The sequence below is a fragment of the Astyanax mexicanus genome, chromosome 8 (assembly GCF_023375975.1).
Source record: "Astyanax mexicanus isolate ESR-SI-001 chromosome 8, AstMex3_surface, whole genome shotgun sequence".
Classification (NCBI taxonomy): domain Eukaryota; kingdom Metazoa; phylum Chordata; class Actinopteri; order Characiformes; family Acestrorhamphidae; genus Astyanax; species Astyanax mexicanus.
Genome location: NC_064415.1, coordinates 56,805,979 through 56,822,820, shown reverse-complemented (window position 1 = coordinate 56,822,820; position 16,842 = coordinate 56,805,979). Strand labels below are relative to the sequence as shown.

General features: G+C 40.1%; 1 protein-coding gene across 6 annotated transcripts in view; it reads right to left on the bottom strand.

The window, feature by feature from the left end:
• Positions 1 to 3,844: 3,844 nt before the first annotated feature.
• The window catches only part of pde4bb (phosphodiesterase 4B, cAMP-specific b), a 70,141-nt gene continuing 57,143 nt past the window's right edge, over positions 3,845 to 16,842 (bottom strand). For 3 of the 6 annotated variants that reach the window (XM_022677808.2, XM_022677809.2, XM_007250636.4), the window contains 9 exons: positions 11,898 to 11,991; positions 9,440 to 9,675; positions 9,184 to 9,285; positions 8,878 to 9,042; positions 8,390 to 8,489; positions 8,056 to 8,210; positions 7,477 to 7,599; positions 7,175 to 7,357; positions 3,845 to 6,829 (listed from right to left, as the gene is read on the bottom strand). In XM_022677808.2, coding sequence (XP_022533529.2) covers positions 6,509 to 6,829; positions 7,175 to 7,357; positions 7,477 to 7,599; positions 8,056 to 8,210; positions 8,390 to 8,489; positions 8,878 to 9,042; positions 9,184 to 9,285; positions 9,440 to 9,675; positions 11,898 to 11,991 — 1,479 coding nt within the window. In that variant the 3' untranslated portion in view covers positions 3,845 to 6,508. Of the gene's footprint in view, positions 6,830 to 7,174; positions 7,358 to 7,476; positions 7,600 to 8,055; positions 8,211 to 8,389; positions 8,490 to 8,877; positions 9,043 to 9,183; positions 9,286 to 9,439; positions 9,676 to 11,897; positions 11,992 to 12,161; positions 12,784 to 16,842 lie in introns of those variants that run through there. The other 3 variants (XM_049482481.1, XM_007250637.4, XM_007250638.4) reach the window with 2 other exon arrangements.

Here is a 16,842-nt window from a genome sequence, read left to right as displayed (position 1 = left end):
CTGGAACGAACCAGTATTAATCATAGTGTCCATCATCGTGATACTATCAGTGGAATTTTAGTGGTATCTCTGCAGTGGTTGCATCTCTGCAGTTCCTGGTAGACAGGACCTAAAGAATCTGAACTGTTGTTGAACAAATAAAAGCGAACGAATCGTCTGCAGTAGGCAAAAGGTGTAGGAGTGGGTTTGAAATTGAGTGGGTTTGAAATTCATTTGCTAAAATGAATCAAAACCCATCCTTTAGAGACTCAAACTTGAAAAAGGCTGAAATAAAATGGGAGGGGGAGTTTCAAAGGGGCAGTGGGTGATGTATGGGTTTAGAGGAGGGGCAGAATAGAGAGCTGATTGGGAGGTCAGCAGGAGCGTGAAATGACCACAATAAAAGCATTTTTTAAAAGGTCACAAAATGTTTATATAAATTTTAAGCAGGACTGGTATGTTTTATTATTTCAAAGGAATACATTTCATCTATTAATGTAAAAAATATTGTTTATGGTTTAGTGGCTCTTCGAAGGTGGCAATTGTGTTTCATAGCCTAAAGTTTACACACTGTACACTGTACATGTTATAAAACCTGTTAAATAAATCCTGTTTGAAAACAGCTTTAGCCTGGGAAAAACAAGTGCAGTAAAAAATACTTTATTGCATTTTACTTTACTTGCATGTCATGCATGTTTTTTACATATTCAGCTCTGGAAAAAAACTTCAGTTTCTGAATCAGTTTCTCTGATTTTGTTATTTATAGGTTTATGTTTGAGTAAAATGAACATTGTTGTTTTATTCTATAAACTACAAACAAATTCCAAATCATTTAGAGCATTTATTTGCAGAAAATGAGAAATGACTGAAATAACCCTTAATCACAGTTTTCATGCAGCTTGGCATGTTCTCCTCCTCCACCAGTCTTACACACTGCTTTTGGATAACTTCATGCTGCTTTACTCCTGGTGCAAAAATTCAAGCAGTTCAGTTTGGTGGTTTGATGGCTTGTGATGAGGTTTTATATATTTTTTTTTATCAGAGCTTCGTTACGCTCTTATACAGAAGATATAAATGTAAAAAAGCAGTGTTGAGTTGGACAGGATGACAGATCTGACGGGGCATTGCACTTTGAATAAAAGTGACTTGCTGACGCTGGAGCTGAACTGGCTTCTGCTAAGCCGAGTGTCCCTCCTTGCCCTTTCAGGAATCAGGCTTTTCTTCTTGTCAGCAACCTCATTGTCTTTTTCCTCTTGAATAAATTCTGTGAACTGTCCATCTGATATGAGTCCTGGCCAGTGTCCCGCGTTCTGAGGAAGCGATAAAGAAGCTCGGCGCACAGGAAGCCTTTCTCTGAAAGTGCAGTAAACTCACTTGTTTTGGTCGGATCTTGTTTTGTTTCGTTCCCAGAGGGCTCCAGGCCCGGCTCCTCGCTCCTCCAGCATTTGGGCTTTCTGACAGGCCTATTCCCCGGACGGCCGGCGCTCTGACGTCAGCCGGCCCAGCACACCTCGGCCTCTGCTGCATTTTTCAAAAATAACTCCCCAGATTTCTTGGCACCCGCTGGAGCCCTGATGGAAAAACTTGGCCCTTGTGTCGCTGGATGTTTGGGTAAACAGTTCATTTTGCTTCTTGGGACTTAAATGACCACGGCAAAGAAAAAAGAAAAAGAAAAAAGGGCATCCCTCGAGAGGGATTTTCACTTTCACTGGAGTGAATACAGGTTCATTTAGATTACAGTTCACAGAACGCTTTTCTCTTTCACTTTACTTTCAATAATGGCATGAAAAACAGTATTTGCTCATAGTTAGTGTCTTTGAACATCTACTGAGAAATTACTGGTACTTCTTACACAAGGAAGTTTATATTTATTTGAAAGCGTTCTCTTTATGAACCTCATTAATTAATTAACCCTTGTGTGGTGTTCATATTTGTGTTACTCGTTTACTTTGTTTCTTGTATTTAATTCAGCAAAATTAAGCAATTCTACATTAAAATGCTTTACACATGCTCGCTTCACCTAAACTGCAAGCAATATAAACAGCTTACATGGTTAATATTTGCCCTTTACCTTTCTTATGTTACATTTCTTTTAAAAAGTGCTCCTCTTTTTTTTTATTCGTTTTTTTAATAAAATGGGAAAGAAAATGAATTAAACTCAAGATATGAGTAGAACATTTGTTTAGTTTCAAATTTACAAATGAAGCAATGTTTATTAACCCTTGACCAAACATACTGTATGTAATATAAATGTGTAGGGGGGGGGGGGGTGTACAGTGTGTGTTTATCAAAAATGTGTTTTGATATATGTTTTTCACAAAAAATGAGCCAATGCCAATGAGTTTGAGGTAGAAAAAATAATTTTTTTGTATCATTTGATGAAAAATGAAAACACCACACAAGGGTTAATTGGTCGTAACCTCTCGCAGGTTTGCGCTCTGTTCTGAAGGAAACCTTATCTAGAGCTGAGAGATTGTGTAGATGTTTGGCTTTGAAAGCAAACAGACGTAGAGTTTTCGTACAGAGATTTTGAAGTGGAATGACCTCATTGTTTGGTCTGACGTTCTTGTGTTTGATTTCTGCGTCTTGTGAAGCTCTGTAGGAACGTTACGTCCACGCTGTCCGGCCGCGGCCGTTGACCTGTCGCCGCGTACTTTCTGTACAGTACTTTCTTTTCATGTGTGTGTGTGTGTGTGTGTGTGTGTGTGTAATGTCACAATACTGAAAACACCCATGATTATCTGATGCTGCTCTGTGATAGTATTCTGCCATTACCAGCAACTGCTGCTTCAAATCCGGTTGAAGCCAGTCTGGCGGTGCACGGCACGCTCCACTGCCTCCCTGCCTCGGGGTGGTGGTGGGTGTCACGTCTACCTGATCTGTATCTTTTAGTGACGGCTGGCTGTGGGAGAGAGAGATCATATGGGTGGAGCCTGGCAGGGAAATCTGTGTGTGTGTGAAGATTTCAAATGTTAAGTAATACATGTTAAGTGATACTGTTCTAGTTATGCAACAGTGCTAAAACTCTAAAAGATTAAACCTAGGCCTACACTAAAATATAGTAGTGCATTCTTAAAAAAATTTAATTTTATCGAAAAGTAACTTTATTTCACTAATTCTAATTATATAGATGTATTATGGCTTACAGCCAATGAAAAAAAAAACAAGAATCAGTGTCTCAGACAATTATATATTAGAATATTATATAAGACCAATTGGCTACTTTTAGCAATGTGTGCCAACTCCTGCTGGAAAATGAAATACGCATCTCTTTATAAAAGATGACACTAGACCTCGAGCAGTTTGGACTGTGTGTCTCTCCACTCTTCCTCCAGACTCTGCTCCTTTGATTTACTTTAAATGAAATGTTTTAAAAATTTACTGATGATCAGTGATGATTTGTTTGGAGAGTCATGTCTGTCATCTGCTGGTGTTGATCCACTGTGTTTTATTATCAAGTATAAAGTCAGTGCAGTTTTGTTTTCCTGCAAAATCTTACAGCACTTCATATCTTACAGCTTCCCTCTGCTGCTGACAACTTTTTTATCTTTTATAGAGATGCAGATTTCATTTTCCAGCAGGATTTGGCACACTGCCCACACTGCCAAAAGTACCAATTTGTCTTATATAATAACTTTTTTTTTCTAATTTTCTGAGACACTGATTTTTGGGATTTCATTGTCTGTAAGCTTTATAATCATCAACAATAAAAAGTTGAGTTTCACATCACATTTTAAACTAACTTACTGGAATAAAGGAACTTTTTAATGATATTCTAATTTTAAAACCATTAGAGCTGCAGTTCCCCTTCCCCCAATATGTTACATGTACATATGCACACAAATAAATCAAATAATCAAGCAAATATTTCCAAAATGTACATATTTAATGAGTTCTTTGGGAAGTAACACACGTGTTCATCATGGCATCGCCGGCTACGACATGTAGTCAGTTTTTTTTTGTGCCATTAAAAAAATTAAAATAATAATAGCTTTAACAACTAACAAACAAACAAACAAACAAACAAACAATAATAACAGTAATGAATAAAAGACGTTATTCCACCAGGGAACTCACAGATACACACAGATACAGTGTGCGTAACCATCGCCGCTGCAATGAAAGAGTTAAAAAAAAAAAAAAAAAAAAAAAAGTTTCATGTAGTTTCACCAGTCGCTTCTTTTTCTTCTTCTTCTCACTGCAGACAAGTTGCGACGAGTTACAGAAAAAAAAAAACCCGTCGTCACTTTCAGAGAAGTGTGCTCACGGCTCCCTGCTTTCCATTTAGAATTATGTAAAAAAAAAAAAACAGACAACAGAAAACAAATTCACAAACTAAGCAGTTTTTTAAACATGTTTTTGGAAAAATTAAAAAAAAGATTTAAAGCATTATTACTGTATTTCTGTATTTAAAAATTCCTCATACAATTCCTTTTCTCACACTCGCAGAAAAAAGTAAAGCAAACTACATTTTTCAACAACAAGTTGAAGTGAGGAAGAAGTGAGCTTTAAGTGAGTTTTAAGTAAGTTTTAACTGAGCTTTAATTGAGTTTTAGGTGAGCTTTTAGTGAGCTAAGAGCGAATAAGAAGTGGCCGTACCGATAAGGCGCGAGAGCGACAGCAAACAGACAGCGCACACTAACACCAAGGCCTTAAAGGAACCTGAAAACCCTGCTGTCTTCTAACTCAGTGATTTAAGACTGAGTGTTGTGTAGGTTAGTCACCACATCCTGTGTTAGCGAGTCTGCGTTAACATACGAAGAAACAAAAGGCATTGACGTCAGTGATTGTTACACAGAGGCTCACTCATGGCATGACTCGGAAATCTACTTTTATTTTAAAAACCATTCGCACATACAGCCGTACAGCTCTGGAAAAAAATAAGAGAGCTCTTAAAAAATGATGAGTTTCTTTGATTTTATCGAATTGAAAACCTCTGGAATATAATCAAGAGGAAGATGGATGATCACAAGCCATCAAACCACCAAACTGAACTGCTTGAATTTTTGCACCAGGAGTAAAGCAGCATAAAGTTATCCAAAAGCAGTGTGTAAGACTGGTGGAGGAGGAGAACATGATGCCAAGATGCATGAAAAAAAAACTGTGATTAAAAACCAACCAGGATTATTCTACCAAATATTTCTGATTTCTGAACTCTGAACTTAAATCTTTATGAATATGAACTTGTTTATTTTATCCATTTCTCATTTTCTGCTAATAAAAATGACTTTAAATGACAATATGTTCAAAAATTTTCATTTTACTCAAACATATACATTTAGATAGCCAAATTGATTCAGATTTGTTTTTCCAGAGCTGTATTCTTTATTGGTTTGCTTGCTTTGATAAATCTGAAGCGTCTCAGCTTCTCAGGTTTATTTTAATTTTTATTTTACAGACGACACCAGAAAAAAGGGATTTTCTTTTTTCTTTCCTTCCTTTCTTTCTTTCAAGACGAGAGAGAACAGAGAACGAGAGAACTGGTTCCTACAGTCGAGAGAAAATTTTCCATTTTCCAGATCATGTTATGCTTATTTATTTATTTATTTATTTATTTTTTTTTTTTCGTTGTTGTTGAGTTTTTTTTGATTAGGGTACTCAGCCCTATTATAAAGTGGTTTCAGTGTTTCTATTAAAGTGCTTTCATCATCGGTTCTTTTTACAATCCTATTTACAATCTACAGTAGATTATGTACATGGTACCAGATTACAGTTACATATAAAATACTAAATACTGTCTCGTGTGAATCGTAGAAATATCGGAATATCTAAATAGCTGAATATTTGAATATTCGTTAATGTACAGGCTTAAAAAGAAGGGATAAACAATAAATGCTATTGCCTCAAATGGAGGAAGACCTTTGTAAAGACCTCATTTACACGTTTGTTGATGCTTTCAGCACAAAACTTCATTCCTTTTCAGTTCCTTCATGTTAAATATCTTTACACTAGAAGTGTTCGTGAGAAATCATTCAGAAGTCACAAAAAAACACATAAAAACCCCAAAATAATATATAAGCTGGTAGAAAAAAGTGTCTTTGAAGAAAAAAGAGTAATAAATCCATCCGGTTTATATTTATTCATAAGTCAGTAGTTGTCCTTCATAGCATCTCTTCGCAAGCACCGGACTCAAGCGTCAGAAAATGAGGATTTCTGCTCGGCTGTGTTTCTTTAAATCCAGTTATCACTGGATTAAAACATCATGGAACAGTCAAAACCAGTCCAAACCACCGTAAAGTGACCTTAACTCAAAACTGAATCGAGAAAACGGTCCATCTTTTGTAGGTTCTGAGTTTAGTAGAGTTCTGAATCCACACTCCAGCTCACTTTTCCTGAAGAATCCCAGCGCTACCTTCCGCTTTAGCTCTCAAAAACCAAAAAGCAGAACGCCTCACGCCACTTTTCTGGTTTTCTGGACCTCCACTTAAGCTCCTCAAACAGCTTCTCCAGCAGAAGGAGTTTCGTAGACCTCCATTCCACGGTATAAACCAATACGGCGGACCACACGCGCACACCATCCGAGCGTCTGCTACGTCTCCGCGGGTGAAGACGAAGAAGGATCTTGGCTCACTAGCTCCACACAAGCTGTCTCTGAGGGTCTTTTATGGTGAACCCTCTCGTGAAGCGTCGCGTCCTCCCCCTCATCACCATCCAGAGTCAATTCAAACTGGAACTTGTCTCCACCGTCGCCCTCGGTCTCGAAAAACGGAGGGGAGGGGCTCTGAGGGATCATGCTGTGGTACCAGTTCCTGTTTTCCTCCAGAGTGTCCAGAATGTCCTGGGCGTCAGGGTGCACCAGGTCCGCCCATGTCTCCCAGAGCGGGTGCACGATGTAGTCGATGAAGCCCACCTGGAAGGAGAATTAAGTATATATTGTTAATATGTTGTCAATTTGGCCAATATTACCAAATATCACATGCATATTTTTCATAAGTCCTGCTGGAAAAGGAAATTTCCAAACCATCACTGATCATTAGTACATTTTTAAAATAATTCATTTAAAGGAAATGAAGGGATTAGAATCTGGAGGAAGAGTGGAGAGAGAGAGACACAGAAGCTTCAACCAATCAGTGATGGTTTGGAGAGTCATGTCTCATCTGCTCTCATCTTTTATGGAGAAGCGGATTTCATTTTCCAGCAGGAGTTGGCACACTGCCCACACCAAGAAAACTGATTCCCAGTGTCTGATTCTCACCTGAGACTTCTCCACTGAGGCGGTGTGTTTGTCGCACATGGGGCTGATCTCCATGCCACGTTCTCGCTCCCGGTCACCCTGATGGAAGAACTCCTCCATGATGCGATCCGTCCACTGCCGGTACAGATCTAAGGGCTTGGTGGGGTTGCTGAGGTCGGCGCAGTGGACCATGTTGCGCAGAACCTGTGAACATCACAACGTGAGATTATGAGCTAGTGCACTCTACTAAAAATTTTAAATATTTTTTTCAATTATTTTTTTATATTTTGCAGAAATGAAGTTTAAAGCTGTTTGAGGCTCACCTGTATCCTGTCTGTGTAGTTGTCCAGCAACAACACTCCAGAACTGGTCACCTTCTTGGTCTCCACCATGGTCTTGAGGTCTGCCAGCAAGCTCATGTGCTTGGACATGTCTGTGGCTAGAACCTGTCAAAAAGAAAGTAAGGAGAACTTTAGTTAAGAGACGATAAAAAAAAAAAAATATATATATATATATATATATGCTTCTCTGGAGAGCTTTTGTTTACAATCCCCTCCCCTTTTTCTCTTTAGTTTTTCGCTCATTCTCGTTTTCCCGCCTGTTCTTGGGCTCCTATCTCTTTATAAGGGCGTTTTTTTTTTCACCAGTAGTGTAGTAGTGGACCATGACCCTGACGACATGGGTCATATTACTGCGTGAGGAGCAGTGCGTTTATATATATATATATATATTTTTTTTTATTATTTATTTCTTCTTGGGTTTACCTGCTTTGAGTTTAACTGTTCTGCAATTGGGTTCAACAACCCTCTGGGCTGGAGAGCTACTAGTCCGTAGCACTCCATCCCATTACACTTTATGCATTTTATTATAGAAAAAATGTTCTATACTGTATGCTGTCTCACCATATCAATCACCATACTCCTCAGGGTTCTCCGCTGCTTCTTCGAAAGGTTCTGGAAGATGTCGCAGTTCTCCCCTTGCAAAAGTTTGAAGCCCACAGCTAGATGATGGTTCTCGAGAACGGACTCGTCGTTGTACATGAGGGCCAGTTCTGAGTCTGTAATAAAGAGAGGCACAGAAAACACCCAGATCAGCAGAAGTACTAAAGAAGATACTAAAACACAAAAAGACAAGCAAGACAAGCAAAGACAAGCCGCTGATGGATCCCCATCTGGTACAAATGGAGCATAAATGTGAAGGGAGGGAGGGGTTGGAGGGAGGAGAAAGAGCACTCACTGGTATTAATTAGGAACTGGTTGGAAACCCCTGGGTGGTCCACATCGTGGATAGCTGCCGCAAAGATGGCTGCCAGGATCTCTAGGTCTGTGAAGACTGCCTGTGAATTCGAGAAAAAGAGGAGAAAGAAATGAGAGAGAGCTCTGAGAGCTGGAGAATTTTACTCAAAGTGACAAATCTCTAAAAATGCTAAGTAGTTGATTTAGACCAGCTTTAGATTTTCACATTTCCCGCTGAGACAAAAAAAAACACTGACAGTGAGAGGGAATGCCAGACAAACCGTGCACGGTTTATTGTCTGGGGATTAGCGGGTATTCAGTGCTGTTGGCTTGTGTACCATTAGACCAGTACGAAAGATTTAAAAACAAAAACACTATAAATAAAAAATCAACAAGCTTCATGTCTATAAAAGGAAGGGTTTCTATAATTTCTTTAGATGCTGGTCTAAAGAAAAAAGCTAAAATCATTATATGCACTGCCTCACTTACATCCAGAGCAGGGGTGGACAGCAGGCTGTGGGTGGACTGGGCGACGTCCGCAGCATGCAGGCTGTTGTGGTAGGCCACGTCCGAGTGGTAGTGGTCCTCGAGGGTCATCATGTACGTCACGAAAGTGTCCAGCGGGATTTTGAACGTCTTCATCAAGTCCCTTTCCTGCAGTTAGGATATTTATATACAGTTTTTTTTATTAAATTTAGTATATCAAGACTTGTTTAATGACTCAAATGTCTTTTTTTCAGAGTTTTTTTTAGATTTTAGTTAAAAAAACAAAAAAGAAAAGCAGAAGACACCGACCTGGAAGATGGCGTACATGACGCAGGTAAGCGGCCGTTGATGAGAATGGTCTGCGATCCTGAAGATGTTCAAACCCCACTTGTTAATGTCCTCTAAGTCCTGCTTGGAGTTGAGAAGATTAATTTATTAAGTTTCATTTAAAATAAATATATAATAAAAGCTCAAAGCAGACTTCTAAACTTCAAAACTTTAAAATGTGTAATGTACTAGTAGTTTTAGTATCGTTTGTATGAAAAGTATAGATTCAGGAACCCACCTTTGCGAGAAGGTCCTCCAGGTCCGTCTTGACGCCGAAGCGAGCCACGCTGCAGCTGCTGGAGATACCGGGTCCGTGCGTGACCTTCCGTACGCCGCTGATCTGAGTCATCAGCTGCTGCTGCTGCTGCTGCTGCTGTTGCTGATGATGCTGATGATGATGATGGCCTGGCTGCCTCCTCTTGCGTTCTCGAGACTTGTGAGTAGGCGACGGGATCTCTAGCTCGTTGTGTTTGTCTGTAGAGTGAAGAGGGGGAGGATTATATGAGGTTTCAGACTAATATGGTTTATGCTAATGTATCAACACCTTATGTCCTTCTTCCCATACTCAACCCATAACCGATACTGTGACCTGTGTGACCTTTTTTTTTTAAGTCACGGTTTTCTTTGTGTTACTTTATGTGGTTAAAAAGAGAGAGAGAGAGAAAGAGAAAGAGAGAGAATGGATAAAAAACACCTTTATCTTTTCTACTGAAGTAGCAGCAATAAAGGAATAATGAGTCACGTGACACAAAGCAAGTAAACAACACGGTTATGTGTAAAGTGCAGGATTAGTACGGGGGCTAGAAATCCTGGAAAATGCTTGAAATTCGAACTTTAATTCTTATTCTACTTTCTCGTTAAATAAAGTCGCTTAAAGAAAAAGTTGCTTTAATTTATTCTTACTTCAATTCTGTTTGTGTTTTTACATAAACATAATACCATCTTTTGCAGTGTGAAAAAAATATATATTTTATATGTATGTAAAAGTATATGTATGTATAAATGCTCTCAACAAATCCTGAATTTGACATACTACAGTAACTCAATCAGCTCAATCAAATGAATAGAGGAAACATGCGGCGAATAACATTTATATAGTATTTAATTTGTGTAAAACTATAAATATAGTTTTGCGATATATTGATTATCGCTTATTGAATCCCAGTTTTGAGATAACACTGTTATCATTCGTTTTCCACAGCCCAGAAAATGTGCTGGAAAAACGTGAAAATAAATGGTCCTTGAAAGTGCTTGAATTTTACATTGTAAAAGGTGTATGAACCCTGAACGTGTAAAGCATCTTTATGTCTCTGCTGTGAAAAAGTCATTGTCTGACGACACAGTTCAGGAAAAAACCCTTATTGCTGTGTTTCTACAAAACAAACAGCAAACAGAGAACCCAAAGCAAAACGGAGAAGCGCAGGTAATGAATTGTTTAGAGGGAATTCAGGGAACTGCTTCATTTACGTCAGTCGAGCGTAGAGAAATACAGGTGCTTACACCTTGACGGCTAGCGGCCCTCGTCGCTGTGCTAGCTGTGTTTGTGTGTGTGTTTTGCCAGCACAGGCAGAAACGTCGATTCTGGTTACCTATCGTATTTCATCTGTGATGATATAAGATATCATAAGATATTGAGTCTTTCCCTGTAATCCTTGTTTATATTGCATAAATTCCTAAAGCTCCTCCTCCATTTCTTTTCTTTGTTTTTCTCTCTGTTGGTGTGTTTTTCCAGGTAAACAGAGGGATGATTTTCCATCTGCCTGTAGACTGTGCAGACGGTGCATGCTCTGCTGCAGAAACTTCAGCCGTTAGCCTCTTTAGTGACTCAAGCAACAGTGGGCTGCAGGGCTTTGAACTAAAAGGTGAGGGGAGTACGGTGACCCCTCTGAATTAAACATGTACGACGCTGTTTCCCCCACTCCTTCCTTTTTTTTTTACTGTCTTTCTGGTCTACCCACCCCCCTTTTCTTAATCTTCTTATCCGGCTCTCCCCTCTCTCTCTCTCTTTCTTTCTCTTTCTTCCTCTCTTCCTTTTTTTCTCTCCCTCTCTCTCTCTTTCTCTCTGCGGTGCTGCAGACCAGATCAGACTGGTTTGAAAACAGCGGTGCAGGCAAACCACGAGGCACGAGGCATCCTACTGTACCCCTCCTTTCTTTCTCCTTTGCTTTGCTGTCTCCCTCTTTGTGTCTCTCTCTTTCTCTTTCTCTCTCGCTCTCTCTCTTTTTCTCGCATGCAGACACAAAGCAGGGTCACTTCTTTGTCTCCTTTTAGAGTCTTTGTCTTTGTTTCAACTTCCCTGAGCGATGCCTGAGTGAGCTGATGCACTGCATGCAAAAAACACTGCATTTTATCAGTTACAAAAGTTAGGACGACCACCACGCACTGGAGGTCCGGTCAGCTGTGTCCCAATTCAGTCGAGGCAGCGGTAGTAGTGTATTGGAGCACGACCCTGACATGACACATTAATTTTTAGTTCTTTCTTCTTGGGTTTACCTGCTTTGAGTTCTGCAATTGGGTTCAACAACTCTCTGGGCTGGAGAGCTACTAGTCTGAAGCACTCCTGTATCTCATTACACTTAATGGGTTTTTGTTCACCGAGGCTCAGATTAATCTGAGTTATGAAGCGCAGAGTGAAGTCGCAAGAAAAAAAAGAGGCTAGGAAGTACAAAATGAAATAAAAATAGAATTGGACTCACCTAAGAACGTGGTGGAGATGAACTCGGACACCTGGTTGCCGGAGCGGCTCATTTCCGACAGGTGTGTCAGCTCACGGTTCAACATCCTCTTGAACTGCAAGACACAAAGAAGGTAAATTACTGCCATTGCTCTTTTTTAATCTGTTTTACTGTTTTTTCTGTCTTTTCCTGGAAATTATAAAAATAAAATCATCTACTATGTAGTCCAGTTTAGTCGTTCTACTCAAGTAGTATGTGTTCCTTTCAGAAAGTCCAAAAACAAACCTTAATGTAGCCCCAGGAGACTGAGAGAAGGTAGTTGGCCTCAGGCATATTGGACACCCCAACAGTGGGACCCAAAACCAAAACCCGGTCAGCCCTGCTTGCTGCACTCCTCTCCTGCAGCTACTGGGCCAAACCGCTGCCCTTAAACTGATAAAATTCTCCAAAAATGCTCCAGATTTGCACGTATTCCTGCTGTATCCTGACGCAAATCCTAAAGCGTGAAGAAGAAACGAGGCGAACATATCCAGGCTGAATTCCAGGTCACGGAAGATGAAGAAGAAGAGATGCTGAGTATTGTCTCTTCGTCTCGCTCGATTCCTCTCTTCTCCTTTCCTCTTTCCTTCCTTCTGCAGTCTCTCTCTCTCGCTCTCTCTCTTTTTCTTGTTCTCACAAACTCCCTCTCTCTCGTCTCCCAGTTCTGTGCCCTACATCCATCTGCTGCAATTCGCATGACAGCGGAAAAACCCTTCACACACACACACACACACACACACACACCAAGTCCATTTCTGCTCTTTTCCCACCAAGCTAATCATTTCATACCAGATATAACCAGAGCCATGCTCAGCACACACACACACACACACACTCACTCAGGCACACACTCGTTCCTCCACACGTCAGACTGAGCACTACTCAAACTCAAACTCAAGCCATCCTTCCTTTGTCTGACACCAGAGGAAGCAGATAAGTGATTCATGGGTCGAGTCAGGAGGATCATCGCACAGCTCAGACAGCGTGTCTCTCGCTCGCTGTCTCTGTGGAAGCATGCACAACTCCACCTTTCCTCCCCATATCAATAATAACTCTCTTTTCCAGGAAAAGAATGAACTGAGGGAGGGATGGAGGGATATCACATGCAATTACAGCTCTGGAAAAAAGTGAGATACCACTTAAAAAAGCCATCAAAGCAAAAAGCTGAATGCTTGAATTTTTGCACCAGGAGTAAAGCAGCATAAAGTTATCCAAAAGCAGTGTGTAAGACTGGTGGAGGAGAACATGGAGAACGTGGTGCCAAGATGCATGAAAAAAACTGTCATTAAAAACCAACCAGGGTTATTCCAGCAAATATTGATTTCTGAACTCTTAAAACTCTCTATTTTCTGCAAATAAATGCTAGAAATGAATAATTTTTTATTTAGAATATGAGAGAAATGTTGTCCAGAGTAGCAAAATCAGAGAAACTGATTGTTTTTTCCAGAGCTGTATAAGTATAAGTAAAGTTCTATAGACGCCTGCTACTTCTAAGCACTGTAGCGCCACAATCCTTTTTTTAACCTTTAAAAAAAAGGAAGGAAAGCATTTTTTCTTTTTCACCAAGGAACACAATAAAAAGTTATTAAAAGTTAAATAAAAGAATAAATCAGAACATCAGATCTTCAACCACAGTTCCAGACAGTCAAACTCTCAAGACCAGACCTGTGACCAATTCACTTCAAACCAATGAACGACCCCCAAAAATGCAGCCAAATCTGCCAAAACTCAATATTACAAAATCACTCTGATAATAAAGTCTCTTCTGCAAAACCTTCCCAGCCGAAACTCACCTCAGCCCAGCCTTTCAGAACTCCAGACTTTCTCCTTTTCTCAGAGCAGCATAGTCCCATGGTTGCAGGCGCGATGAGAGCTCAGAGTGAGTGTCGGCCTCCTCGCCGCTTGCGCTCGCTTTGACGGGTGTCAGGAAGTGCTTTAGACAAAGACCTGGCTGATTCACTTCTTTCTCTCTCTCTCTCTAACAAGACTCGCCTCCCTCCTCCAGCTCCTCCCTCCTTTGCCCCACGGCCTCAGGTACATACACACACTCATTTCAGCCCCGGCCGCACACTCATTTCCTGCTTACACACCAGCACGCCCCACCGCCCCCCTGACTGCACCAGCGTCATTTCAGGTTTTCACTATTAAGCGCTTGTTGTTTTCAGCAGTCTTGAAAGTTTCGGCTTGACTGAAGGCTGAAATCACCAACCGCAAAGTTCACAGTTCACGCTCACATCTTGTTCTCGTCTTTTTGAGCTTTTTTTTTAGTAGAGAAAAAAGAGAAACCCTTTTTAAAGGCTGTTTGCACCCAATCACATTGCCCCAGCCCTGGCCCGGCCGTGGGGTAATGTGTGTCCAACATTACCCCATGCCAGTCTCGGATCAGTTCAGATTTCTTATCAGTGTAAACAGAGGAACGAGGTCAGGCGAAGTGAGATACACATCCCAGGCCCGGCTGTGCCTCTGCAAATCAATGGGAATGAAACTTTAAAGCGGAAGTCCGTATTTAATTTGTTTCTAAACTGAAATCAGAAGCATTTCTGAATGTTGAAGGGATAAAATATTGTGTTTTATTGGTAGCAGTGTGCTGGAACCATTAACAACCATCCCTGCTAAGCCTGGGGAGTTCTTCTTCTGGACACGCCACGCGTCTTTACGTACTTACGTCACAAGTACAGCCTCTAAAAGAGGATCTGGCTCAGTTTTAATGAACGCGAGCGGCTGGTGGAGCATTGGAGACTTCAGAAGAGGAAACTCAGAGCTCAGTAGCTCCTCCATTCACTCATAGTAAAACCAAAGAAACTTAGAAGTGAAGTTTCTGACTGAGCCCTCTAGTTGAGCCAATGTAGTGTAGTTAGGAGTCTAGCCCAAGGAATCTTACCATTGGTGTATTACAGCACTCAGATTGAACCCTAGTCTCCCTTATGATGTGCTAGCTCACTAGCAAGGGGTGGTGTTATCCACTGCGCCACACCAACCATGCATGCAATACATTGCAGCAGGTAAAACAAGTTCTTCCAGGGTATTTTGTTTAGGTAGAAAACAAGACATGGACACGTTTCTACAAATCCTCCTCTTCTGTGCTCACCTGCATTACCTGCATTACTATTATTAGAATTCAATGTGCACCTCAACTCTCCTGTTGCCACCAGAACTGTCCGTCACCACAATCAATTATTGTGCTCTAAAACCAGGTGTTTCAGTTTCAATGATTGCACTTCGGATGCTTTAAAACGTGTGTATTAAGCAGCATGAATCTGCAGTTTGTGTAAAGTGTGTAAAGCGCTGGTTTCTCTCCTACAATAGCCTGATCTTTCAATGTGAGCAAACATAACCCTGAAATCAGCAGCCTGATAACATCCTGCGGAACTCAGGAACTGCGACCACACACACACACACACCACATACACCACACACAGTCTGATAAAGACGACAGCTTCGCTCGTGAATCAGACACAATGCCACGGCTTACAGTCAGGCCGTTGAGGAAGTTATGCAGACAATATATATACAATATTTAATGCAGCAGGAATTCAGGTCATATTGTGTAATATATAATAATAATAATAAAGTGATATCACCTGTTATTCAGACTTATTCATTACCACAGAGCACCACAAGAGGGTATCGTAATAGCCTAACTCAGTGTTTCTCAAAGCAGTGTGAGCAGTTTGTGTGTCAATGGTGGTACACCACCAAATATATGTTTTTAATGCTTGAAAAAGTCAAATAAATATAAATAATAAATAGAAAAATGCATGTGGGATGTGTAGAAAATGTGTAGTCCAAATCACTGGGTCTTAAGAATTTGCCTGGTTCTATTAGAGACAATGACATATTGCCACTGTTGTATAAAAACAAAACAAAACAAAAAAAATAATAAAAAATATATATTTTCTCCAAATGCCATGAACTTCAAAACTTCAAAAGCCACCGAAGTTGATCTTCAAAAGCAACATTTATCAATCACATACAACAAACATGAATAAAACATAATAATGATATAGTGGGATGGTGTGCTAATAAGTACTTAATAAGTAAATAATAAGTGAATAAGTTTAAAGAAATAACTTATTTCTTACTATTAATTATCACTATATATAAATAATATTTTTTAATCAATTTTTATTTTTACAGTATTGTGCAAATGTTTTAGTTTTAGGCACCTTTGGGAATTTTCAGTAAAGAAAAAGCTTCTTATCTGTGCAGTAAATGTTTATTAGCTCAGTAAAACACATTAGCTCAGCATTACAATAAATACAAAATCAATAATAATTTTTACTGTTTTTCTTAAAACATCCTAATCTCTTCTCTTAATCTGAGTTTAATAGAGGTATTTATTTCTAGTTCTCATTGTCACATCTGGTGCTGTTAGCTCCTCTGTTTCTCACGCACCCAGCTCTGACAGAGGTTCTCAGTCTAACAACTACATTACCCAGAACGCACCACCCGCTGACACGCACACACCCAGTCACACGTCACCTCACCTGCTCCAACCAGGAAGCCCCGAATATTAGTCTGGCACTATTTAAGGACACCTCTCACACACTTCTGTGCCGGGTATTGTTGGATTTTCCTCATTACTAAGCGTTACTCTCTATTGTCTCTGTTATCTTCGTGTATGACCTTGTTTTGTTTTTTCTCGACGCCGATTTTTGGATTATCTCTGATTGTGGATATTTTTGTGTATGACCTGGACTGTTTCACGTTTTTTGATTTTGGATTACCTCTGATGTTGGCCTGCTTGTGTTTGAACTCTGGACTGTATCTCACTCATGGTATGGTTATCCCTACGTTGCTTCTGTTTACCGGTGCTCTAACTTTGTTTGTACGACTACCCTTTTTTCTACCTGCTATTTTAATAAACAACCCGTTTTACTGCATCTGCGAGTGTCTGTATTCTGTGCACACCATGACAGAATACCCG